Source organism: Nothoprocta perdicaria, unplaced genomic scaffold (assembly GCF_003342845.1).
Source record: "Nothoprocta perdicaria isolate Ctin4 unplaced genomic scaffold, notPer1 scaffold_6, whole genome shotgun sequence".
NCBI classification, from domain to species: Eukaryota; Metazoa; Chordata; class Aves; order Tinamiformes; family Tinamidae; genus Nothoprocta; species Nothoprocta perdicaria.
In genome coordinates this window covers 890837-918150 of record NW_020455865.1, presented here as the reverse complement: position 1 = coordinate 918150, position 27314 = coordinate 890837, and the positions used below count along the sequence as shown (strand labels likewise).

At 50.5% G+C, this 27314-nt stretch overlaps 1 protein-coding gene across 1 annotated transcript; it reads left to right on the top strand.

The window, feature by feature from the left end:
- The first annotated feature begins 473 nt into the window (after window positions 1-473).
- ADGRD2 (adhesion G protein-coupled receptor D2) lies at window positions 474-26517 on the top strand. Its single transcript, XM_026049416.1, has 26 exons — window positions 474-503; window positions 1473-1550; window positions 1639-1702; window positions 2132-2362; window positions 3113-3766; window positions 4459-4557; window positions 5041-5126; window positions 5626-5904; window positions 7145-7256; window positions 8163-8297; window positions 8726-8846; window positions 9864-9969; window positions 10243-10298; window positions 11395-11521; window positions 11630-11733; window positions 12032-12134; window positions 12335-12488; window positions 13300-13433; window positions 14053-14168; window positions 15360-15480; window positions 19926-19967; window positions 20179-20232; window positions 20588-20732; window positions 21274-21332; window positions 23925-23955; window positions 26458-26517. Exons 2-26 carry the CDS (start codon window positions 1503-1505, stop codon window positions 26463-26465), a joined length of 3189 nt encoding a protein of 1062 aa, XP_025905201.1. The 5' UTR covers window positions 474-503; window positions 1473-1502; the 3' UTR covers window positions 26466-26517.
- Window positions 26518-27314: the final 797 nt, after the last annotated feature.

Below are 27314 nucleotides of genomic sequence, written 5' to 3'. Positions count from 1 at the left end.
AGGGTGCAGGAATAGGGGGTGCGGGCTGCAGGGGCAGGGATGCCAGGAGGGGATGGGAGGTGCAGGGTGGGATGTGCAGGGTGCTGGGGCTGCCCGTGCGGAGCTGCGAGGAGACGGGGGCAATGGGAGCTTGCGGGGCGCCCGGGGGTGCAGCCTGCAGCACAGAGCCCCACACGGCCCCTTGGTGCCTAACACAAGATCTGGGGTTCCCTGACCCTCTTCATCCTGTCAGTGCATCTTTTTTTCCTTTGTCCTGCTGGAGGGCTCTGTTCGAGCTGACCTCCTTCCCTGGGCTCCCTGGACACGGATACCGCACTCTTGCTGCTAGCAAGATCTCTAGCGTCTCCCTCACTCCCTTCTCTCCTGCCAGGATGATGTTCCAGGTTTCCTCGGGGGAAGGCACCGTCGGGGACGGCCGTGCAGAGGTGCTGAGCTGGCACTGCTAGCACGGGCAGAGGGGCGTGTGGCGGGCGCGGGCTGCGCAGCCGCTCCAGCCTCCCCAGGTAACTTCCCTGCTCTCACCTGCCTTTGCTCGCGCGTCAGACAAACACCGAGTCAGGCAAACGTCTTCCTGAGCAGCTCRGAGATTGCTGCCTGTTTGACAGCTGTCCACCGAGCTCTGAAAGGTCGTTTGTGAAAATATTTTGAGTCAAGGCTTCAGCTTTGGCTTCCTTAGACCCTTAGCAGCACAGTACTTAAGTAATGGGCATTTACTGCGTGCACAGGAGAGTCCCATTGGTGCCAGAGGGATTACTCAAGCCTAGCAGGGTCGGTGCTGAAAGACAGCACTAGGAGTTGTTTGTATTGGAAGCTGCAGAGGCACTTTCCATGTTTGTATTTTTACGTGTCCAATCTGTGATTTTTATAATACCAGTGCAGTTACCTGAATAAATCTTAGAGTGCCCTACGGGCAGGATTGCCTCAGCTGGGTGCTGTTGCTGCTGTAGAGCTGGTGTTGGGGTGCTGACGAGCAGGGCCGTGATGTTTGCCAGCTCGAAAACTAATGGCTTGAATTATAAGGCTCTGATCATGGCTGGAGGCCACATTTACCCATTTGCRGGATCTGTACTGGTGCTAAAATCCTGTGGACTTTAGAAGAAACTAGGAAACTTTCTGTAATTTGGTGATGCTTTATAATGTAACTTATAATGACTTTAATTCCACTGGGTTTAACTAGTTGATACARATAGAGAGGCTCCACTAACTTGGCCTGTTTGTGCATTAATACTGTATATATGATAAATTACCCTGTATGCTAGAAACAAATGTTAAAATAGAACCCTTAGTCTCTTAAAAAGAATGTTAGAAGAGGAAGAATTATTTTGGTAGTTTGCTACGTAATGTGGGTATTTGAGAGTAGTTTTGTCGTTTTTGATACTTAATGAGCAAAGAAGCCTTCTTCTGAGAACTAGCTTTCTGCAGAGCACTTCCCTCTCTGCAGCACATTTCCAGTAACTTTTCCTTTGTTCTAGCAAGGAGTGAAAGCTTTCCACTTGGTCAGCATGTTTAGGAGAGACTTGAGGCCTGACTCTTGGTTTTTCAGCTTTCTGGTGAGTTTTATAGAGATTTTAATAATTGGAATAGTTCAGATAATATAAACCTTTTATTCTGACCTTATTACAATATCCTTTCTTACAGGTTGGGAGCCTGTCCAGGAGTCTCTTAGCCTTTGCGGCCATTGCTGAGAATCAGACTTTTACTGGTTAGTGTCTTTATCAGCACTTCTGTATGCTTTTTATAAGCACAGAAAAACAATGCTTAAAAGGGCATGTCACTTCAGAAACATGCAGAAATAAAAATAGAGATTTTTTTTTTCTGATCCTCTATTTCTGTGTCTGAAATTATGCTTCTATAGCTAAGTATTTGCTTTGCTAACTGTGAGATTAGTGCCTGAAAATCAGGTACGTACCATGCAGTTGCTAGCTGCACCACTGTAACTGGGAAAAAAAAGAGAGAGAGAAAATTCTGTGCTTGCAGATTGCACCTGCAAGTGGAGAAAAACTGATTTCCCAGGAGCTGGGAAATGTGGGAGGAGAGGGGAAAAAAAACGGAGAGAGAGAAACACAGCAACATGCAGGTTGAGTGTTGCTTCCTGCAGCGCCTGTGCTACCTTTTGTGTGTCTGCCCTCAGATTTTGCTCCTCTCACTGTTGAGACCTTGAGACACATGTACGAATATGTGGCCACCCCCTTGGACTGGTGGCACGCAGACAGACACTGCGAGCAGCGTTTTGCCCGGCTGCTTTCTGAACCCGGAGACGGTGAGCGGGCTTCCATCAGCAAACTGCTGCAGTCCCAGCACGTCAAGGGCTCTGTCTGGTTACGTGACGTGAACGGCGCCCTGCCCAAGCCGAAACGGAGACGTGAGTATGAGTGGGAYTGGACTGTTGCATGTACACGGCTGGGTCTTTGTTGTCCCAGAAAACTATCCTGGCTAGAAATGTGCCWGCTCTTTTATTGCCACTACAGTATCACCCGGGACCTCCTAGTCACAATGTGGGATTGGCAGCATGATGGGTGGTGATCCCAGCACACCAGCTGCCTGGTCACTGTCAAGACTTCTTTTAATGCATGAAAGGAGGTTGTAAAGGGATCTCCTCTGCTCTGCCCTCCTGCTCCATCTCCCTGTAAAGCACATCTGGCTTTGCTCAGCCCTTGCCATTTGTGACCTGCAAGTTCTGCAGAGCAGTGATATCAGAGGCAAGACCAGGAGAATGGGCCTTCTCCAGCAGCAAGGTGCTGCATGGCAGATGCCTCGGAAGTCTTATTTGACCCTGCAGTTGGTACCCGTAGGACAGGACTCTTGGGAATGTGCTGTTCCTTCCAGATTCCTTGTTTGTCATCCTATTTCCTAGAAACGTAACTTTCTGGAAGTTACACTTGCTGGAAAGATGTAGTGCCAACTTGCCCACCTTTCGCATCCCCTGCAGTCCTGGGGGAACCTGAAGAGCTGCTGCATGCATGAGGGGTGTCCTTGCCTGATGGGGCCATGGGTTCTTAGCCAGGGAAGGGGCAAATGAAAAAAAAAGAATTACATCCCAGTGGAAGGTGAGCAGGCTTTGGGCTGTGCATCTTCCTCCATGCTCGCTGAAATTTTCTTGTCCTCCTTCTAGAGAACCACATTGTGCCAGTCCTGGTGTTTGGAGAAAAAACAGACACTAAATACGTGAAGGTGCTTTCTGCCTTCCCAGCACTGCCTGCTGTCACGGCCTGTGCCCACCTCCAGTGGGACACCACGACCCAGGAGATTGCCACCGTATTCTCATATGCTGTGCCGGCTTTTATTAATGAGCTCCAGCTCCGTGGCTTTGTCGATGAGGAAGGCTACGTTCGATTTGCTCTCATTGTCCACGGGCACCATTCCCCGTATCTACCCGCGTTCCGTGCTGACGGGCACTGGCATCATTTCTGTGTGACCTGGCAACAGSAAAATGGGACCTGGGCCATTTATGCCGATGGAAAAAGGAGGGCATCTGCCAGTGGTTTGTGTGCTGCGGGGCTGTCTGCCCCCCAGGCCATCTATGGCCAGGGGACTTTCATAATAGGGCAGGATCAAGATTCCCTGGGGGGCACCTTCAGGGAGAAGGAGTCCTTCAGTGGGAACATCACTGACCTGCACATCTGGCAGAAAGTCCTCAGTGTGGAGCAGATTGAGGAAGTTCGCTCGTGCCATGTGGTAGAACAAGAACTTGTATTTGGATGGAGTTCAAATGCTTTGGAGGTTGAAAGCACCGTTCAACAGGTGACTGTACAGTTTCTTTGCCCAGGTGAGTCCTGTCTGTGCTTCTCCAGCTGCCTTCCTCGCTGGAAGATTAGTGGAAGGCAGTGTATCCCTCTGCATAGGGATGATCTGGGAAAAAGTCCTTAGGGGTGGGAGTTCCTGCGGTTTAGGGAACAACTCATCACTTTTGGGAAGGAAATCACAAGCAGATAGAAAGCTGGGCAATTTCCCAATCATGCTGAAATTCATAGGACTAAAACACTGGACCATGGAGACCCCTGCCCTGACCTTTGTCTAGTGCCTGGTGCATTTTCCTGGTGCAAAATAACCCTGCAAAAGATACTCATGGCCAATTACACCCTTCTACCTGGAGAAGGGTTTTACTTACCAGTGATGCTGATTTTTGATACTGCTCACCTAGTGCTTTGGCATTCTACCAAGAGAAAGGATGCTGTCTAGTTAGATCACCTTGATAGTTATGGATCAAAACATGAACCTGAGACCTGGCCTTGTCACCTCCACGGAGCTCTTTCTGGAGAGTATTTACCAGAACTGTCGGAAGCAGTTTCTGACCTCTCCGTGCTCCGCTCTGACTGGGCCATGGGGCTGCCTCAGGAGCAATTTGCAGCTTTTGTTTTCAACAGAGTTTGTGAATCACTTGCAGGAAACAGGATACCTGCTTGGGGATGGCAAGTCCCGGGGGAATTGTGGGCCTTCTCTTTGTGTGTGTTTCCACAGGGCCTGTTGAGGAATGCCGAGTTTTTGAAGTTGGCAGCAGTGGATTCAGTTACGTGTCTTGTTTGCAGTCCTTGCCTTTTATCTGTTGCTACAGAAAGGGTACAGCATCTGTTATTTATTTRTTCATTACTTCCATGGCACTCACTCCTGGCGGTCCTAGCTAGGATGAGGGCCAACACCAGGGAGGTCTGCTGTCTGCTCTGGGGGGCTTRCATGTAAATGGTGCTGTAGCAGTGACTTGACTTCACTTATATGCTCTCCGTTGGGTTGTTTTGTTTCTCTTGGATATGTAGTACTTGCACATGTCACAAGGCCCTTGGGTGCAGTGCTGCAGGGTGTCACCAAATCCAAACATTTTCAGACTTACTGGGCAGAGGACATGGAAAGGAGACAGAAATGAAAGGTTAGGCTGTTTCTCCAGATAGCTCTTGCACTGGAAATAAACTGCCTATGAAATCTTGTCCTGACTGCCCTCCTAACTTACTCAGTGTGTGAGGAGCATTCCCCAGTCTTTAAATGCAGTTTATGTTAACCAGGCTGCTAGACACCGCGGCACTGCTAACACTTTGGTTTTGCTCGCAGGCGCGTATCTGCAGCTGAAGAAGGTGCAGCTGGAGTCCAGCCATTCGCTTGCTGCCCGTGTGAACGCGCTTGCAGCTAGGAGCGTGGTGAGTCCTGYAGGCGCAGCCGGGCTGGCTGTGCTCTGCGTGCGGGTTGGGCTGCGCTTGCAGGCACCCAGCTCCTGCTCAGCAAGGTCACCTGGCCAGAAGTTACAGCATGGGCCTCTGCTGTCAGAACCAGCGATGCAGCCTCTCCTGTGGGTCTGGCTTCTGATATCTGTGTGTGACTGGCTTTGGCACAGCCTCTTGTCGAGGCCTGGGGTTGCTCAAGCACATCCKCGGTGGTGTGATGAAGGAAGCACAGTGTGATGTCAGGCTGGATCTTGGTGCCAAGGGCTGAGGGGCTGGACAAGAGAATTAAAAATGTTGAGATAGACCTTCTTTCTCTAAAACACAGGCAGAAGAATAGAAGGCAGCATGCAGTGTGTTACCTGCAGTCTCTAGTGTGCTGCGTAACTGACAATCAGGCAGAATCAGGGCTCTGCAATCAACTAAAATTCAACTGGCAGAATCAGGGCTCTGCAATCAACTACTTTTCTCTCAACAGATTCGTGAGAACATATTCACAGGTGATGTCCAGGACATGAACCTCTCCATTGCTATTGGCTCTCTTGATGTCCTGGCATCTGTCTTGAGGGAAGGAGAGACACCCATGGAGTCGTCTGACCTTCTTGGAGTGCTTCAGTTACTAAAGCAAGTTTCTGATGTGGAAGTCCAGGATGGAGAAGAGCCAGAGATGTTGGAGCAGTTGAGCCAGTATTACGTGGAAGTAACTGGGTTAATCCTGGAAGAGCACAACTTTGAAACGTGGTTATCGGTGAGCCAGGTAATGCATGATGCCAGCAGTCTGGAAAGCTGTGTGCCCCATCCTGTTGTGCATGCAGCTCCTTGGCCTGCTGTGTGACCACAGCTGCAGGACCTGTCCTCGGTCCAACACAGTCTTTGTGGCTGTTTTCTGGAGCCTGTGAAATGCAACAAGCATGGGCACAGCTCTGCTTTGCCCGTTCAGGGAAGAGGCAGCAACCGTGGTGTTGCCTCATTTGTTGGAGGTTCTTCTGCAAACACACACAGACAGTTCCTTGCAAACCCCTCCTGTGGTTGCCTCAGTTTTCCTTAAGTTTCCCCACTTTGTCAGCCTGGATTTACAGGATTACACACACTTTGCCCATTTCCTGCTCTCACATCCTACCATTCTTGGCAGGGCAGTGCCCTGCAGTTATGAAGTTGCTGCATTTGCAGTGGGTGGACTGCCAAGGAGTTGTCTATCATCAGCTCCCAAACTGTTCAAAACAGTGTCAAGCTCTGTGTGAGGTATTTCATTTCACCTCCTGTTAGGATTTTCCCCACTGGCTTAATCTTCCCTTCTCACACAGATCTTTTATGTCTGTTGTGTGACCTGCACCTGTCTTTGGGGAACGTGTGACAGCGCTTGGCTCCGTTCCTGGAGTGCTGGCCAGGCCAGGGACCTCCAGAGAAGAAAGGATGCTGAATAGTTCAGAGCTTACCTCACGGCTTAGAGTAGGTCTCTGTTGCCATGATTACTCATAGCTTCTTCATTGTGGCATAATACACGTTCTGGTTTAGTTTAGCTGGTGGAAGAGATATACCTGCTGGTGAAGAAGGATGGTTTGAGGCACGTTTTGATGATGGCATGTTTAGGACATTGAGTAATCAGGATAGTCACCTATTACACTCTGAACAGTGGAGTCTGTATCAGGGTGAAAGCTCTTCCAGGAAGAAATGATGTTTTCTCTGCAATTTGGCAAAAATGAAGAGTCAGATCTAGATAATCATGATTTATTTATTTGTTTGTTTGCATGCTTTTTTCAGTGTTTGKTTTTTTTTGAAGCCCAGCACATTTCTCTCATTTTTCAATGTCTTTTCTAGTGCTGCAGGATCTGGAAATACTCTTTTTTCTTTATGAAGTGGAGCAAAAACCAAAAATAAAAGCCCYACCTCTTCTCTTTCTGCCAAGGACCAAGTCTTTAAGAAACCTACTGTGTGTTGTGAGAAGTGTGGGCTGGCAGTGAAGGTGCTGATTTTCATTGTTTGTTGCACATTTCCAGATTATCAGAGGGCCTATGGCTGTTGTGGAGATCTCCGACAGGGTGGTATCAAACTTAGCCCTGCTGCTGACTGCAGGGAGGACGAAGATCACGGTCCAGCATGGCAACATGGGTGAGTGTGAACAAGCAGGGTGGGAGAGCCTGGCACCCTGGGCTTGTGGGCGCTCACCGTGCTGGGCTGTGCAGCCTGCATCTCCCACCGGACGCAGCTTCCAGACACACGGCCTGGCAGGGAAGCAGAGGCTGCGGGAACGTTAGTCCAGCATGAGGCCACCAGCCATCAGGAGTCAGCAAGGGGCTGCCTGGGAGCTGGGACTGTTCCTCCTGCACAGCGAAGCTGCTGTGACCGTGTTATGGATCGTGGAGTGCTGGGCTGCACTTCCAGGCTGGTGGTTTTCCAGGCTGAGCACTGGTGAGCAGCAGAGCTGAATCAGGACATCTCCCAGAGACCCCGTGTAGTCACCCGAGCTGCTGTCTAATCAACTTCAGCTCATCTCCTTCTCTGGCTCCTCTCTGGCTCAACCTTTGGCCTTTCCTTGTTTCCCTATTTCCTTCGTGCATAAATATTGAGTATTGGGGGCACCTCTGCAACCCCAATTTTCACCTCAGGTTTTCTCCTGTGATCCCGAGGGTGTCTGGGTGCTCTGCATGGTGGGCTGTAGCCAATGCTGACAGTGACCCAGGACTGGACAGGTCCCAGCTCATACATCTCTTACATGCCTGCCTGGCGTCCTTTTCCTCTGTATTGGAAAGATCTATTACATTACTCAATCCCCTTCTGCAGTCTTTTATCTGTAAGAACAGGAGTCAGGCTGCTCTATTATAAAACAAGTGGGTAAAAAGGGTGGTCTCTAGTCCCAAGAGACAAGCTGAACCCAAACACACATGGTTTGAACTCAGAGAGGTCTGCTKCTGCACTGAGCCTCGACTGGGGGCACCCACTGGACTGAAGGTCCTTGTAGTATTTTGCTGTRACTATCTCTGGGGAAAGGCTGAACTGTGCTTGCATCCTCCACAGGGATGGAGGTGAGAAGGCTGGAGCTGAGCAAGCAGGAGCCAAGCAGTGAGGTGTACCTGATCCAGAGCCCCGGGAGAGCTGGACACGACCTTATTGAGGTTCCCACAGAAGAAATGCAAAGACTGAAAGCTAAAGGTAGGGTGATGATGTCCCTGGGGTGTTTCCATATGGCATTTTGAACAGGGTGCCTTTTCTGCATCATCTTTGTAACAGCAGAAAGACTACGCCTGCAAGCAATGTGTAGGAGTGTGGGGAGATGGTGCCTTTTGGTAAAGGGAAACGTACCTGCCCTTGCCCTCAACCAGGTCCCTGGACAAGGGAGCTGGGCTTCATTCCTAGCACTGTACCAGACTCTGCTGGGGACTGTCCACTGCATGTGAGGATGCTGTGAAGCTGCCTGGCCCTTGTGAGCAGGGACAAGCTCCCTGTTTGCCAGGCCATCTCATCTGCTCCCTCTCCCTCTTGTCCTGGATTCTGGGAGCACAGCAGAGGAATGAGCTGCCCAGGTATGYGTGTCCTACCCTGCGCACTGGCAGCCCTCCCACCATGCTCTCTCTGTCCAGGTCTCAGCAGAGTCATTGTGAAAAACATGTGGTTTGGCTATGGCTCCCTCCAGCGCTGCCTGGCTGCCACTGGCAGCAATGCCGACGTCCAGGAGGTGGCTGCCTCGGATGGAGGACAGAAGTGAGTGGATTTGTCAGAACACTCAAGAATCCCCTTCTCTAAGCCAGGGCTAGCCACTGTGTCAGTAGCACAAGAGAATTCATTTCAAAGTCGCTCTGTCCTTCCCCAGCCTGTCCCATTTGCCCTTGTCCCCCCACTTTCTCCAGGATGCATTTGGTGACAGGGTAACTGCAAGGGACTCAGGAGTCATGTTGGCCTGAGCTGTGCAGCTGCCTGTGTAGTGTATCTCTTCTCACATGGCTTTGATAACCCTGAGGCTAATCTGCTCTCGTGGGGGTGATTTAAAGGCTGAGAGGGGTGCTGCATGCTCTTCTAACTAGGGTACAAGTAGAGGCAGTTAGAGCTGGGGTGCCAAAAAAGTGGAAATGCAGCTGCTGAAAAGGAGCAGCCAGTGCAGAGCCCTGCTTTCCTCCAGGGAGCCCTCCGAACACTAGGTGGGGATGGCAGCCCGTGCATGTGGGATGCAAAACCATCCTCCGCGCAGACCTTTGGCTCAGCCAATGTGCTGCTCAGTTACCCACCACTTCGGATGCCCTAGGGCCTCATCTGCACAATCACCTAGTGTAGTTGTGGAGGGAAGCGTTTGTGTTTTCTACCTGCTAGGTAATCTGAAGTATTTTTTGCCCTGTGCCCAGACCCTTTGCTGGAGGTACTGAAGCACCCAGGAGGTGCCTCTGGACCTCTTCACTGGTCTGCATAAAGTGAGGTCCTGTTCTCTAGGCACATATCTCATGCTATCTGTCTGTCAGTGAGCTATACAGTGATCTTTAACAGAACAGGGAGGAGATGAGAAAACCCTACGAGTCTGTCATGAAATTAGTTACACTGTGGTGTAACTGTATGAGGGTAAGCCCTATGGTGAAGCGTCCGCTTGGCTCGGAGAGCTTGGCATCAGCTGCTATGGGCAAAGTCCTGTTTTGTTCAGCTTTGAGGCCTTTCCCCTATTTTATTGTCAATATTACCCTCTTCAAACTCGTCTTGTCCTTCTGTCAGTGAGCAGCATACCTGTCCTTACAGGTACCTGAGCACCATGGTGGGAACTGCTGTCATCTCATCCGCCCTGCTCAGCGACTACCAGGAGATGGGCACGTCTGTGCGCTACCGCCTGCAGCACCACACCAAGGTACTCCAGCAAGGGAGTTGTCTGCGCTTCTGGGGTGCCCTCTGACCAGGAGCACGCAGGTGTCACACAGCCTGTCCCAGGAGGCTGCGCCGAACCTCTGCTCGAGTCCCCCAGATCTCTTGGARTTACAGGTGTCCCAGGCCTGGCGGGTATTTGCCCAGCACTGGTGGGCCACACCGTGACACTGCAGCCAGCGAGCGGGCTGCTTAAAGTCTGTCTGTATAAACTATGTGTGCAACTGTGTCATCTCCTCTTTTCCATCTCTGCCTGCAGGACCTGCCTGATAAGCTGGTGGGGCCCRTCTGTGCCTTCTGGAACTTCAGCCTCAGGTGCCTGGTCTCAGTTTAAGTCCCCAGATTTGTGAGCTGTAATTTCTTCTTCAAAAACAAAAATGACAATATAAAGAAAACAGTAAGAGTAGTGATCTGTGATTCTGTCATGCTTTGCATTCTGACATCCTCTGCTGAAGTAGAGCTCTCCTGGGAAGATTTCCTTTGTAGAAGTCATTCACAAGTGTGTGACCTTAATGAAGTATGTAAAAATTAAATGGAATACCTTGGATTACGATTGTTGTCTGCAACAAAGAAGGACCAAGAGTTATAGCGTAAAGACATGCAGGACTCCAGTACCTCATAATCACTGCTTGACACTGAGATGTGTTTTTGCAGAATGTCACTCAGGGGAATGTTATGAATTGGTGATATTTTATGAATTTGTAATTAAGTCATTGAGTGCACTAAGCTCATAGTCTTTCAACAGACATGGATCAGTTTGGGAAAGGTGAGAGGAGGATGTTTTTCAAGGCAGCTGGTTGCTGCACAAGTTCCATTAAGCTTGACTCAGGTTTGGTCTTCCCTAGGTCCTAGGCTGGCTGAGAGGCAGAGCTGCCAAGGGAGGACAGAGCAGGCCTGGTGTTGTGGCAAAGGTCTCTGATAGGGAGTTTGCATTTGGAGCTTTGCTCGCTGCTGGGCAGCCACGAGCAGCTGCTTGTCTGGGGAATGCATGTGAGAGCCTGAMCTGCAGTGTGAACACACAGGGTACAGGGCAGGCGCCGGTGCAGATTGTCCTCGTCTGTCCCCATCCCCCTCAGCGACGTTCTCGGTGAACATGCTGTAAAAGAAACTCTACCCAGAGCCAGCCAGTTGCTGAGTTCCACTTAAAGCAGTGATAGCTAAATSATGATTTCCTTGTTTTGCTTAATTGATACTAACATTTTAACATTGACAGTAGACCTATTTTCTTGTGCGTGCATGATAAGGCGAATCTGCTGAGATGCAGGACCAAGTTCATATAAAAATGCTATGATATCCTCTTCATCCTCACTTCAAATCTGCTTCTGATGGAAAAATGGAAGTTCCTTAATGCTTTGGCTCTCTGTTAAAACAARTGGTAATTTCCATGTTTTCTTTTCTTGCTGCATGTTAGCCCAGATGCTGGTGGGATGTGGTCCACAGCTGGCTGCTCAGTGGTGACATCTCTCCCAGATTCCACAGCCTGTTTTTGCAACCACACCACWAGCTTTGCAGTGCTTCTGCAGGTGTATGAAGTACAGGTAAGTGAGCAGCCTTTTTCTGCAGTTTTGTGGGGCAGATGCAAAAACTGAGCAGTGCGGCTAATTTTGTGTGGCTTTTATGTCTTTTGTTGTCTCATTTTTGGACAGAGGACAGTCAAAGAAGAGCTCATGTTACAGACATTGACTTTTATTGGATGTGGAATTTCTTTCTGTGCCTTGATTGTTACCTTCATTTTATTCTTGGCGGTTGGGTAAGGAAAGTCCGTATGCTTTGTAACCTTTTCTGTTTCTTTTTGTTTGTCATTTTTTCTTCAAGCTGAGCATGCAAATTAGGTACAATTTGTAAACGTCAGCTGTTTCAAACCTAAGGTTATGCAGGTGCTTGTACCCCAGGACAGTCCCTTGCCTCTTTGGACTGTCAGCTTGGCAATGAGTAGTGGAAAGATGGGAGTTCATCAAAGCAGATCTGAACAGCACAGCAAGGACTAGTAAGAACATGAGCACCCTTTCATTTGGCTGCAGCTGAGGCCTTCCTGTCTCCTTCCTCAGTGTTCCCAAGAGCGAACGAGCAACTGTGCACAAGAACCTGATCTTTGCATTAGCTGCAGCAGAAGCTCTGCTCATGTTCAGTGAATTGGCCAAGACCAACCAGGTGAGCTCACTAAAGAGTATCCTCTTTTACCCAGCACGACCAATTCTGCTGAAACTTTAGTACTGTTGAGTATTTAAATACATTTGTGCACTTTCTGCACCATAGTCTGCAGGTTGCTCTCCCCTTCCTGATCACATATGACCAGAAGTTCCCAGAGGACTCTTCTTYCTGGAATAGCATGTGTTTTCCCTTCTTTCCAGGTGGTGTGCTTCATTGTCACTGCCTTCCTCCATCTCTTCTTCATGGCAGCCTTTTCATGGATGCTGGTAGAGGGGCTTCTCCTTTGGAGCAAAGTGGTGGCAGTCAATATGAGTGAAGACAAGAGAATGAAGTTCTACTATGTGACAGGCTGGGGTACCTACAGATTCTTCTGCATGGGGCACTCAAAAAAGAAGTCATTTTTTTCTCCAGTAGAAGTTTCCTTAGGAGAAATTTCCTCAGTACCGATGTTGAGTCAAGCAAATGCTTGTTTTGATTCAGTCTGAGTTGGGTGACTCTGTTCTTTAGAGGCTTTATTACCCTTCTGTGTCAAATTGCCAGTCTTCATATACAAGTTCAAAAAAACATTTTGTTACTTTTCTAAAATCAATTTTTGTTCAACACAAAGAATGAGGAGAAGAAGGTTATGGCAAGCTCTTATTCTTGGAGAGCATTACTACTTCTGGCATGGTTAAATATAAATATCTTCCTGTATAATACCCTTTATTCAGGATGAGTCCTTCAGGGACATGGAACTCATTTGTGTAAGCTGAGTTTTATATCAAGGAGGAACATCCGTAGGTCAGTGCTCCATGTGAAACATGTACCTAGTTGGACACTAGTATAAATATTTTCCATTGTTCTGTGTAAGTTTTCTTTAAAAAAGCAGTCTGAGGAGTAAGTTATTTTGGTCAGGATTTGAAGTGCTGTATACTTAAGAGGAGGATGCTGACAGCATGTAAATCTGGTCTTGGCATTGGGATGGGATGGATGTCACCTGCAGTAAAATGAGATGAGATGTTGCTCATGGGGTTTAAGGAGCTATGATGGCTCACACTGTTGCATCTGTGCTTGTGGTGGTTTGAAACCCTTGCCTAGAGCCCAGCTGACCTGCACTGGTCCCTCCTGTTGTTCCTGGGGTTTAATGCGGAGCTGGTGGTGCTCTGGGTGTGTTTGTTTTCTGCAGGCCTCCCGATTGTTATCGTGGGTGTGACCCTTGCAACTTCCTTTAACAAGTATGTGGCAGACAACCACTGCTGGCTGAACGTTCAGGCTGATGTCATCTGGGCCTTCGTTGGGCCTGTCCTCGTCATCCTGGCAGTAAGTGCGGGACTTCTCTGGGTCTGGTTTTGGGAAGTGTCACAGGATCAGCAGTGGTGGCACCTTGGAGCTGAGGTGCTTGCTCTCATGGTTTGCTTTCCCTGCTGTTTTTACAGAGTTCTTGTTATATGTACTTTCACAATGCAAGAAATCTGTTTAACCAAAGCAGCCCTTCTTTTGGTAGAAAAATGCTCTGAGAAATTTTTCTGACCAGTAATGGSTTTTAAATTAGGAATGGAAATGAATGTGCATGTTGACTGTGACATTGACTCAGTCACAGATCTGATTTAAATATAGAAACATCAATATCCTTTAAGYAGAATCAACAAAGTAGCTGAAAAAGGTGAAACATTTAAGGGAAAAAGAGCAGACTTTGTTTACTTAAAGATGGTGTTCTGTAGATGAGATTTTGGAATAAATTGTACAGACTTGATACTTGTGTGGGTAACTCTGCAGAGTATGTATTTTATTTACATATCAATCCTGAGAAAACAATATCTCCTCAAATTCTGCCCATTTTCTGTATTACAAATTGGTAGCTTATTGAGTGCRCAGCAGAGAAGACTCACCAGAGTTGATTTACAAAAGTTTATGGGATCCAACGGCTCTTTTCTGGCAGGTAAATACCTTTGTGCTCTTCCGAGTGGTGATGGTGACTGTGTCCAGTGCTCGCAGGAGATCGAAGATGCTGACACCCAGTAGCAGCCTGGARAAGCAGATTGGAGTGCAGATATGGTGAGCAGTCTGAGACACAGACATCCTRTCAAACATAAGCCTAGGCAACTCAGGGATCGGCTAAGCCTGTTTCAAGGAATTAGGGATATCARGTACCCAATTCCTGTGGATTTTTATTCAGAGTTGGGCCATGGAAGTAGGTCACTTACACTTGTCTGCAGAACTTTCCAGTTTGAAGTTTGAAAGGGCTGTGACTGAATGCGTTTCACACACATCCCTTGGTCCTTGTGTATGCCCCTCAGAAGGATGCCAGTTATACAGAGCACAAGACTTTTTAGCTATTTGCCATAATAAAAACCATTTTATATATGTCTGGGACCTGATGGATTGAAAGTAGCCCTGGTAGGGGTTATATACATGGGGAAGGAAAGGCAATGTGAACTTGTGTAATCAGTCAGTATAGAGAGACCTTTAAAAAAACTGCTGTTTGAATCATTATTTTATCATCCTCTGTGAATTTTTATTGTTGTTAGCTGGCGCCGGGCACCCCTGCTAGACACGCATTGTTCCCCTGTTTCATAAATATATTTTCCCTAATTTGCAGAAGTATGAAGATAGGGCAGTGCTGGAGGGCAGGGTGACATCCACATGCTAATAAAACAAATACAGAAGCCCTCCTCATAGCGGCAATTTGGGGAAGACTAGCTATTTTCTCATGGCTGATGACGTCAAAGAGCTCCCTTCTTGCTAACTGAATGATAAATAAAGAGCTGGGCTTGCACACTGGGGGCTGGGAAATACTGTTTGTTTTATTTTTTTTCTCTAGCTTAGCTAGGATTTTGTTCACAAAGAAATTCATTCCATAGCTACTGTCTTTGGGTACCTCTTGCCTGCCAAATCATCTGATAGACACGTGTAGGAGCAGAGCTGTCTCTAGCATGGAGACAAGGAAGGTTTTCTTCTGACCTGCAGTATACAGGCCAGAGGGCTGTGAAGCCTTTGGTGCCTTTTTCACAGCACATCCCCTGACCTGCTCTGTTCCCCAGCAGCTCGCAGCGAGACCCTGGGCAGTGTTGGCAGAGCCAGGAAGGATGCCTGGCAATCCCAGCTCAAGGGCCTGGGGCAGCACAGAGATCCCATGGAGAGCTGGTGGCAGGGAGGCAGATGCCCGCGGGGCGCTCAGTACTGCACTGGCGCAGACTCTGCGGGCTTGGAAATGCATGCAGGTAACGGAGCCACTTTTCTTGACAGGGCCACAGCCAAGCCCATGTTGGTGCTGCTGCCCGTGCTGGGGCTGACRTGGGTGTGTGGAGTCCTCGTCCACCTCAGCATCGTCTGGGCCTATGTCTTTATTGTGCTGAACTCCCTCCAGGTGAGTCCTCTACATCGCATCATGGCCAAGCAGCTACCTGCAATTTCTTGTGGCTTGCTTCAGTGTAACCTGCCTATCCTAATACTCAGGAATATCAGTCAGCCGTGGAGCCCAGCCCAGCTTTCCCAAGCTGTTGTGCTGTCTTTGTGAGGAATTAAGTTCATAATCCCAAGGTATGATATACTGCTCAGGGCACCATGTTTATCTTAGGMCATTTCAGCACCTATCTCTGGAGTGTCTTGCTGATGTCACAATTTTCTAGTTCAAATCTTGTATTTTGTAAGATTTTATGACATTAATGTGGCTTTGAAATGACACATCTAAACTAACATGGTTCTGGGGAGCTTCCCCAAGGCTTTAATTTGGCCATCTAATAGAATATTAACTACTGGTAATTGTCCATTTTAACGCAGCTCTGATGCTAATGTTCCAGTTGCCATTTTTATTGGTGAGGTCCGTGTGATTTCTACAGAGTAGAGAGGGTCCGTGTGTGCCTGCATTGATATCAGAATAGGACTCTTTAGGGTAAGAGCAAGGACTTGGCTGAGTCATGTCATGACCCGTGAAGTTGCAATACATGTCCTTGTCACCTATGATTCAAAGCATCAGCCTGGTTAGCAAAACCTTCCCAAAACCTTGAGAGAAAGTGGCTGTAGATGGAGCTAGAGAAGCACCAAACACCAGTGCTCCTGGCGTCTGCAGGGGAGGGAATTGTCCCAAGGCAGAGGGGAATTCTCTGCAGCGAGGTGCTGGCAGCAGGGRGCCAGAACAGAACACACCAGGGCCTCCATCSCAGCGCGGTGTTAAGACCATGCCAGTGCAGATAACATCTGGCTTTACCTGTGCAGTCAGTGCTGATCCTTTGCACTGGCTATTCGAGGATGTATTTTACAGAGTTCTTTAGACAGAGGTTGAGGACAAATCTTGTTCTGGGGATCCAAGCTGGATCCAAGCTCTCCAAACATTTGGGACTCAGAGTTCTCCACCCCTATCCCCCTTTTCTCTCTGGATGCAACAGGAGATGCTCCTGACCATAACTTTTGGTTACGGAGCAGGGAAGCCCKCAGAACCTCGCTCGGGCTTGGCAGGTTTTGGGCAGCCCTGGCCCAGCTTTTCCAGCTGCACGCTGGCCACGCGCACCGGCTGGGTGGTTGCCACAGGCGTGTTGTGCCCGCGCCTGGCGCCGGCCCAATTGCAGGGTGCTGCTCACGCACATCCGTCCGCTCTCCGATGGAGAAGTTCCAAGGCCAGACAAGGGCTGCCTCTCCATGCCCCTGCTACTGCGGATATGAGAAGCGTGGCAGGAGGTCTGTCCTGACTATAACTAAATGTAGCATTGGTTCTTCTTGCCTCCTTGTGCCATGCTTAGGCTCTGCATAGGAGAGGAGTCCAGACCCTGCTCTGAAGGGATGAGGTGCTAAGGTGAACAAGGCTAAGAACAGCACCTGCATCATTACTTCAGCAGCAAAACCACTCCTTGGTTTGGGTAAACTCCATTGGCAGCAGGAGACAGAAGCAGATCAGAGGGGTCRTGGGCTTGGTTAGCTCTCTGCAGAGCTCAGAGCTGCTCTTCTTTTTATAATCCTGCACTGGCAAGAGAAGTCCCATGGTTAGTTCCTTGGTTTGGTAACTGCTAATATTTGTGGTAATTGTTCAGCTAAAGCTCAGCAGAGAAGTACTGGCTGTTGTGTGAACAAGCAGTGGACAAGAGAGTGAATATGCGGGGCTTGTTTGCCTTCTGCTCCTTGATTACCAAGTTCMGGTTAATGCCAAGATTAGGAGAGAAATTATAATGCTTGAGGGAAGCTGTAGAGTTAGAAGAAAGCAGTGATAAAAACATCACACTTCAACTCCTTTGCTGGCTGGCCTATGAAGGGCAAACTTCAGTAGCTCACCTTGGAATTTCCTTAAAGGCCAAGGTGCTTCTTTYTGTGGTGCTCTTATGGAGGAAAGTTTTGCTGCTGTAGTTGTTTGTTTGTTTGACCGCTTTCTGTTTATCTGCGGAAACTGAAGCCTGTCTTCAAGGTTACTCTGTGCGTCGACACCAAGCATGACAACTGCTCCTCCTCGCCTGGCAGCACAAGAATTCAGCTGAGTGACTGAAAAGCAACGTCATGTGCTGCTGAGCTGGAGGTGGCTCCCGCTGCTGACCTGGAGGTTAATTAGCAGTCAGCAACACCTTCTCTAGCTCATGATTTCAGAGGTAGAAGCACCAGCATGTTGCCAAGTGTTGAGTSCTGGGTGAAGGTGCCTGTTGTTAAGAAAAAGTGTGTGCAAAACCTGCTGGTTGTGTTTGATCTTGGAGCGGTGGAAGGATGTTCCCAGGGTTGGCTCAGGGCAGGGATTTACAAAGCCGCTCACTCCTCTCTGGTCCTGCTGATGTGCTCTCGGGATACCCCGTTGTCTTTGCTGGTTACTGTGTTAGCCAGTGTGAGCAGTGCTCCAGCCAAGGCAAGGTCAAGACTAAGCCCACCGTAATGAGCACGCAGGGCTTACCCTGCCAGGCTGAAAATACTAGAAACGTGTAAACTTGTAGGTCCTACCCAGCAATTCTGCTATTACCCCAGCACGTGATGTGTAACTGGAGGGGACTGGGGCTCACCTGAGAGCTCCTGGTCTGCCTGACTGCTGATAGCACCTCTATCCCTGCRGTAGAAACCACCCGTTGGTCTTGCCCAGAGAGGCCTTGTGGGGATTGGGCTTTGTTTGAAATCCCAGTGCAGCAGCTGCTGTCACACACACACAMAAAGTTATTTTTATGTACTTATAATGACTAATTGCCTTTGATTCAGCTCTTGCCTGCATGGTGCAGCTGGGTGCCGATGGAGCCCAGGTGGTGCCCACGGTGGCCACAAAGCCACATCAGAGGCAGGAGGAGTCTGCGGCTCGCGGTGCTCCCAGCGTGCGAGTGTCATCTGCTGCAGYGCTAGAGTCTGCCCAAAACGGGTCTTAAAAATCACGAAGGATCACGCGTGTTCCCCGCCAAGGATGAACCAACTGTGCTGGTGAAGAGGTGGCAGAGGTTTTTGGTGTCACTGCCACGTGCAGCAGCCTGTGGGCTGGTTTTGCACAAGGGCTCGTGGCCCCCTCCTCTGCCTTCCTTGCCACTTTGGCCACCTAGCCAGGCTGCTGAGCCTGGAAGGGCTCCTGTTCTTGGGGAGAGTCGTCCCTGCTGCTGGCCTCTCCTGCAGTTGTGTTTCTCTGCTGATTTTCACACTGGGAGATTTTGTTTCATTTTCCTCTTTGTGGTAGGGCCTCCAGCTGGATGTTTTTATACATGTCTTTCCAAGACCCTGAGGTATTTTAAATATCTCCCACTTGTACAACTGCCTCTGGGTCAGGCCTGGAGGATTGCATAGTGTGGAATGGAGCACAGGACGGTGCTTAGGAATTATGCTCTAATTATGGCTACTTGCTGACGACGTGAGCTTGTTGCCTTGCTTCTCTGTTTAGACGATGTCCCTGAGCCCTTGCAGGGCTCTTCTGTGGCTGCCAGGGGTAGCGGGGCTGGATSAGGCCTCAGCATCCCCAAAAGTCCCCTCTTGGATGGAGTGGGACCTTCCTGAGGCGGCGATCCCTGGGGATGCACCATTTCTCCTCCGGGGAGCAGGAGGCGCATCCTGCTGGGAGCGCCGTGCGGAGCACAGCACCTCCCATGCCATGGGAGCATCCCGGCCATCCCCGCGGGCCACGGCCCAGCCTGGCACCTGTTCCGGGTACCCCTGCGAGCAGGAGGCACAGGGCAGAGCCCTGCCCGGGATGGGGCTCCGCTTTGCTGGGCGGGATCCGGCGCCTCCAGCGCACAGCTCCGCTTCCGCCCGCCTCTGCAGCTGGGCCTCCTCTTCCTTGCCCTCCTCCCTGCTGACCTCACCGCTCCCTCCCCCATCCCCGCTTTTATACAGAATGATTATTTCAAGGAAGACCTGCCTTGGCAGCCCCACCAGAAATCTGGTCTGTAGGAGTGACCAGCAGTGCTGTCTGAAGGACAGGTCATGGCACGGCGCCAGGCTATTGCTACCATTACGCCTGCCAAGAGTGCGCAGATGAAGAGCAAGGCTCATTGAAGACAAGATGGATTACTCTTCTTGCTGCAGCTGATTTATCTAGCAGCGATAACAAACACCCCACAGATACAACATAAATCTGGAGGACCAGATAGAGCTGCCTTAAGGCCAGAATGGTGGGTCTGGAGCTGTAATTAGCCCCTGGCTGTGGCCTCCAGGTGGTGCTCGCTCAGACCATGCCCCAAGCTGTGTGCTGTGCCCGGCACCGAGCCCTGGCACTGGTGTGTGCCACAGCTCCCAGCTCCGGCTGGCACACGGCGTGCGGGCATCTCCGCAGGGAGCGCGCRGCGCGGCCGGGCGCAGCGCTGGCAGGGAGCAAGCCTTGTCGCGTTTTGTTCTGCAGCCCGTGCCTCTAACTCTTCTGTGCTCTCTCCTTTCCAGGGCCTGTACATATTCCTGGTCTATGCAATCTATAACAGCGAGGTAAGAGATACCCCTGGTTGGGGTTTGGTCAATCTTCAGAGCAACAGTTTACTAGTAATTAAGGGGATGACTGGGGTTTTGCTGATAGAGCRGGCAGCATAGCCCAGATTGTGCTGCTGGGACAGCTTTTACTTATGCCCCATGACTTGCTGGAGGATTTCCTGCTGTTATTGCTGCTGTGGCCTCCTCTAATGTCCTTGCTCTGCTGCAGGTGAGGAATGCCATCCAGAGAATGAAAGACAAGAAGAAAGCGCTGTCGTTCACAGTAAGTTCAAGGAAGCCGTGCTGCTCACCTTTGTTCTACTGGCAAGAGGCCCTAGATGAGTGCCTGGACTCTTTTGAGGAGATGGAATTGGAAATATAGCTTATTTTTAATCCCCAGTCATCCTGTGCAGGGAGAGTGGCAGAGACTGTGTACCTTCTTTGCAGTCCTGCAGAAAAATGCCCTTAATCTGCCCTGATTAGGCAGCAGCTTTCCCTCCCCGGGTAGGGTGGGAGTCAGACTCAATAGCAGCAGTACAGATGTGCTCAATCCTTAAATTAGGAGCTGGGCTCACACTTTTCTAGGAAGGCATGTGTTGCAGTTTCCTGTGTCCTGTATCTCTTATGTGTCATTACAGAACTGCTCTCATCCCATCAACTACTTATCAAGTCCAAGAAATACAACCTCCTGGGAGACTGGAAAACCGAGTCCTTCTGCAGCCGAGAGTGTCCTGTCAAGTCGTGTTCAGAAAGAGCCTCCAGTGAAGAATATCACCAACAAAGGTAGAGTTGCCTGCTGGCCCAGGCTGTGTGAGGAGGCTTGAATTTTAGCGTACATTCATTTGGCTCTGTGTCAAACCCGTGTGCACACTGCAAAGGATACAACAATTTGATGGCTATGGGAACACTTTGGGATTGGTGCCAGAATCCCAGGGAGGGCAGGCAACATGTTCTCAAAGATTCCAGAGGGATCCAGCTTGTTCCTGCAGTCAGGCTGAGCATGGGCAAGGGGTTCTCCTAACCACATTACGCAAGACTGTATTCTCTTGGGTGAGCAAYCAGCACTTATATTTTAAAATGAATTTTCTGGATAAGCAGAAGCAATAGTGGCAGCAGGAAATAAGTTATTAAGCTTCAGGGGAATAAAGGTATTACACGCTCCAAACAATTTATGGGCGCAATGATTTGCTTGCTTGGAATTGTGCAGGTAACTTGGTWGGTCCCTTTGATTAAGTGGGAGATACTCAGAGGACACAAAGCACARAGTTCTTGGAAAATGTAAATATTTCTAGCTTCCACACTCATTGTGCTGCTTCTGCCCTAGGAAACTTTGGAGCCAAAATTCCCATGGGGATTTCATCAATTATGTCCCCAGAGAGACCGGTATGTAGTGTTTTGTGCTATTTTTTTCCACCATCACCCATATACACAGTACAATATTGATGTAGAAATGTGTCTGATGGTTCCAGCAAATGGCTAGGACTCTGGACACCTGGCAGTGTTACCAGCTCTGGCACAAACTCAGTGTTTTATGTTAGGCAAATCACAGAAGCTGACTCATCCATCCTGTTTGCAGACTGAGGATAACAATAAATGCCTCTGTCCCAGGATGTTGCAAAAGTTGCTCAGTGTTTGCAATGAACTGAGTCTGTTAGCACAGCATACATGTGCTCTTCCTGAGGAGCACTCCTGATATGCAGCCTCTCAGTACTGAAAAGAAAAGGAAAGTTTAAATACAAATTCTTTACATACTGATTTATTAAAATGTATGCTTGTCATTAGCAGTGTGTTTAAAATATTTGAGATTCATGGTTTTGATGCCCATAATTACTGCTCTTGGTAATAGAAAAAGCAATAGGAAATGAGTATTTATTGTCTTCTGTAGGAGCATAACGGAGAGCAAGGCAGTCATCAAGGAGCAGCTCCTTGCCGGTGAATCCTGCTTGGCTCTGGCAGGGGCTTGGGGCAGGAGGCTGTTGCCTGACATCGGGGCTGGCAGGGCCGGGGGCAGGCAGCAGAGCCTAGGAGTGCAGGTCAGGGGCCAGAGCCGGAGGAAGCCCCCACGTTGGCCCCGTTCCAAGGGGAGAGCTCGGCTTCGGCACTGCGGGAACCAGCCCTGCGGCAGCGGCACCAGCAGCCGCCCCCGGGGCTGGCGGCTCCGCTGCGGGAGGGGAGTGCTCGGAGGGCGATTTATAGCGGGGGATATAAATGAACAGAAAGAGATAGTGAATTTGAGTAAGTAAAGCATCAAACAGAGGGTGGTAGAGGTCAAGGCTAGAAACTACCCCCAGGGACAGCAAATTAAAAAAGGGCAGCAGGGGCTTGTTGTCTGTTCGTGTAGCCAACTTAGCTCCGTGCAGGGAGGGCAGACCCTGTATTGTTCTGCCGGCCGTTTCACTCCCCCTGCAGAAGTGAATCAGATGTAAAGCTCAGCAAGGCATAGACTAAAGAGAGGGACAATTTAAATTTGACTACTCTGATACCACTTCCATCTCCCACTATTGAAATGATCATCAGTCCTTGTGCACTTGACATACAAGTGCTGTAATTTTCTCAGAATAAAATCTAACACTTCTTCAGTGAGAGCCTCATACAAAAGTATCTCTCTCTCCCTCTCTAATATTTATCCTTTGAAAACCTGTGTCACGTAGACAGCTCTTATTTATCCAATAGATAATACTTCTGTAGCTGGCATATCATTCGGAAGCCACTCAGCAAAATCCATATTTTCATTTCTCGTTATTTATGTCGTGGTTAATGCTGTTCCTCCCCTTGTGCTAAACACCTACCAGGAATCAGAGGTGATGCTTTTCTCAGCCAGCCAGGTGCTTGCTGTGTAAACTGGGACCAGGGCTAAGCTACCTGGCACAAAATACGAGACATGGGCTAAAGAGCTTAGTGCAGAGGCCTGTGTTTTCTAATGCAGGCAGCATTAACATAGGAGGCAGCAGATTTCCTAAATGCCAAGGCCATGGCATTTCCTAGCAGGCAAAGATAGAAACCACTTTCCTCCGTGTGAGGGTCACCTAGGACTTGTTGGTATCTTTGCTACTTAAACGTTTCATTTAGAATGGATTTGTTTCCTTTCTRGCTAATGTGTATTCAGCAGCCTTCAAAAGGCAGGGCTGATCCCAGTGCCTGCGTAGGGGAGAAGAAGAGCAAGGTGCCTTTTCCCCTGGAGACGGTGGCTCCGGCAGCGCAGCCCTGGGCGCCAGCTCTGTGCTCTGGGCCAGGCGTTCTGCCTATGCACAGGGTGGCACTACCCTCGGCTGCAGAGACGCTGCTTTCTCTGCTATTCAGTTGTATAAGAAGTCAGTGCTGTTTTTCCTGCTCCCTGAGTGAGTCGCGTAGRTCACTGGAAGAGCTGTGAATTAAGAATGTCACTGGCAGCTGCACAATAGTTTGGAGGAAGAGAAGATGCTACTTAAAAACGTTTGAAAACATTTAAAATGACAAAACACTGAGAGAGTGAAGATGCAAACACAGGCATGATGTTCTTTGYGTTTCAGCTTTTTAATTTTTTTTGTGGTATTCGCTGCTCTAGGACTGGGAGCAGGAATTCCACASCTCGCAGTGTTAACCATTGCTTGAGCACACAGTGAAGGGTTCTGTGCAGTCTTTTCAGCACAGCACGGGGGAGGAAGTTTAGCTCTACTGTTTTCCTGAATTTTCCTGTGGTCTCCAGCATGATTTTCAGCCTGCTGGGTCATCCCAGGGCTGGAGGGAGAGTCCCAGGAGAGCGTGCGCTGAGTGCAGAGAGTGCAGGACGCTCCCTGCRTGCTCCTTGGGCACAGCTTTTCCCAGGGAAATTCTCCAGAGTATCACATCTCTCTGGGCCGTGGCYGCAGACTTCGGTTCCCTGCCTCTGCAGCAGCGGGGAGGGCGAACGGAGGCTGCTCGGCGCCGGGAGGAGCCGGGGGTTCCGGCAGCGGCGCAGCCAGCCCTGTTTCTGCTCACAGATGTTCTCTCTTTCAGGCTGTAGAGCTAACAGCGTTCAAGTCCTCAGGTAACGTGTGCCTGCACTGTGGAGTGCTGATTGGAGGGTGGAGGGCAAGTGATTGAATTTCCCCAACTCCCTCTGATTTTAGAAATATTTTTTAATATATATATTTACAGAAGGCCCTGGGGAGTTATTTAGTTATTTAGTTATTTAGCTCTTTTCTCATGCAAGTCCTGAGTATGTTTTTACAAAACAGCAATGCAGAGGAGAAGGGAGCCTCCCAGCAGAGCATCTCCCTGAATTTCCCAGCCGATTTAGGAGAGCAGCCTAGGATTGCAGAGGGGAGTGTGAGCCAGGCGCAGGCGTCTTGACCTGCAGCTGTCTCCGTGCCCTGCTCCGCGCGGGTTAAGCGCTCGCGGGCAGCCACACAAAAGGCGGGGAGCCCCGGCGCAGCGCRGAGCCGCCTCGTGTGCGGCCACCCTCTCCTCTCGCAACAAGAGCAGCTCCTCGTGCCCGGGGTGCCTGAGCCGCGGGGCTCAGCTCCTTCAGCCTGAGGGGGAATGAGAAGATCTCCTTGAACCAGAAGAGCTCTCCTCGACACACTTGTGTGCTTCCAAGCCAGAGCGCAGCGCACGCCTGCTGGACTGCTGCACRGTGCCGCTCCACGGCCCCGGGCTCGAGGTCAAGTGCTTCCAGCCACCGCAGAAAATGAAAGCGGCAGCACTGCCCCGCTGCAGCGATGGCCTGGGAGGCTCCAGGGCAGCTCAGCCCTGCACAGGCACACTCTCCAGTAAACCCAGATGTTTTGTAGCTGTAGGGGATAGCAAAAAGCAGCTCCTAAGCCTGTGTGTGTGCATGAGGAGCGCCCGTGGAGCCGGGCACGCCGGGCATCCCCTGCAGAGAGCAGCAGCCCCGTGGTGGCGGCCGGCGCTTCCCGAGGAAGGCTGCTGCGGGGCGATGCAGCGGGAGAGCAGCTCCCTTCCCCAGCAGCGCCCGGAGCTGCCCGGCCCGCGGCCGCGCCGCGTGGTGTGCAGCAAAATGAGGCTTGGGGAGAGCAGARAACAGGAGGAGTCTGAACTCTGACTCTTCTGGCGCTAATTCCAAAAGGCCTGGAGTCCTTTGGGTGTATGTTTATGCCTGCAGCTATATATTTTACTTATTCTCTTTCCTTTTCCAAACGAGGAATACTTTTGTTCAGTTATTCTTGATCATCTTTTTTTTTCTTTTTTTTCTCCTTGGATCATTTTTGGAAACTTCTTTGGAAATTGATGAATGGGAGACAGATCATTTCAGCAGCAAAACCACTTCCCCCTTTCTATTTCTTTTTCCCAAAATAGTTTAATGAAAAGCGGCCTATTTTGTCCTAAATAGTTCCACTTGAAGCATCGCAGCCAGCTGTAAGGAAAGTTATCATGATACCAGGGTTAGTCTCAGAGGAGGCTGTGCAGTGAGACAGGAGGAAAACCTCCTGCCGCAGGGCCCAGAGAGGGGGAGACCCTGGGGGAGGGAGAAAAGCTGGACCCTGGATTTGTAGCCAGGGAAGCTGAGGCGTGAGAGTTGAAGGGAAACTTTGCAAACAAGGAATTTGCCGGGAACACTCCTACARCAGCACCCCGTCTGCCTGCGCGCTGCGGTGCTGCTCGCAGGCTGCATCTCCCCGGCGTCCCCCGTGCCAGCCGGGAACGGGCCTTGGCACCGCTCTAACGCATGCAGGAACGGAGGCAGGTAACACCCAGGGATCTAGGGAGCGGTTTGGGGAGCGGAGGAACGAGGAGCCCTGCGCATGTCCTCGTGCCCCTGCGTGGGCTCCCAGCCCGGGAGCAGCTTCTCCCCAGCAAGGCCTCAGCTCTCGCGCGTTTCTGCCGCAACGAGCTGCGGCCCAGCTGTACAAAGCTGCGCGCTGCGCAGGATGCGCCCGGATTCATTGCACCCTTTATGCGAGAAGGGGCTGGCCGGGGGGGTGCACATATTTGTGCAAACAATAACTACCGTCTTCCTTGTCTTGGAAAACAAGAGCTCCAAGAGGCCTCCACATCCCCATCTCCTCAAGTGATGGCTTCATTGTTTCCTCACGATAATTTCATTATTCTGTCTGAATACGTTTATATGTTGCTAAGCCACACATAGCAACATGTAGCTCCTGGTCTCCACAGCCTCCTCTTGCTGTGATCAATATTAAGTAATTATGAAACTCTCCCCAAACCATGTTAAGTGAGATTTATTTTAAAATGGCAAGAAAATTCCTGATCTTTGGGACGCAAAGCCAGCCAACAGCTGACGTGGTCATGGATATGCAGCCCTGTGCCCCGCTGAGCGCCAGGAGCCACGGGCATGGCCCAGACCGTCCCCTTAGGGCCCGGGRACGGTCCTGCCTGCAGCGGGACGCGCAGCCCGGCCCCGCGGTGCCCTGTTCCGCCGCAGCGCCCGTTTCCACGTTCCTGCCCTAAACCGGGTGCCCTTCCTGCACGGCTGCCCGGGCGCGCGTGGAGCTGCCGCCGCGCTCTGCCCRCCGGGCCCTGCCCTCCCTGCCCAGCAGTGCACAGCTGAGGTCTCCTTTATTCGTTGCAGGTTTCTGAGCAGCGGTTCCTCGTGTCTTACCCACGACGCATGGCCTGGAGGGCGGCAGCTCGGAGCAGTTGGCTTCCCCGTGGAGCACATCCGAGGCAGAGCTAACCCGCGCGGCCTCCTCCCAGCGTGCAMGGACTAACGCAAGGCAAGGCGGGGTAGCATGGGGGTGCTGGGCTGGCCTAAGGAGGATAAAGAGCGCGCTGGGCCTCCCCGGGACAGGCGCCTTGCAGCACTCAGCATGCCCGCCACAGGGGCTATATCCCGCTTTGCCGGGACATCCAGCCGGCCCCAAGGAGCCCCCCGGCAGCACCGGGCTGCATTTCTGCCTTCTTGAGGCCAGCGGAACGTGTTCTGCTGGGAGGCCTTGGTGATACGGGCACAAGCGCAGCTTTGCCCGTCGCAGCAGGGCCGGGCACTGCCTGCGAGCCGCCCCGCCACGGGACACGGTGCAYGGGAGACGTGCCCAGCAAGGCGCGAGCTGCCTCTGCGTCTTTTCTCTGAACCAGCTGATTTTAATCGCATCTTTTGCTGAGTTTCTGATGAAACCCTGTCCCTGCTCCTGCCTGGGCTTCCTAGCCAGTTGGTCTAGCTCTCCTCTGCAGCTGGGTTGTTTTCGCTCACTCTCTTCTTTGTATCAGACTGTTTCTGATGTTACTTTCCTAGTGTTTAGAGCATATGAAGTGTGTTGGGTTCTTTGTAACTATCATGACAGTAAATGCTGATTTTTAAAGGCAATCTTCCACTCTTGTGTTTTGTCCATGTGAACAGTCATGCCCACAGTGCTGCATTTAGCAATGCTGAGTAGTTTAGCTGCACCCCGTGGGCTCGGGGTGCCTCGTCCCCTGGGCCGTCCCTGT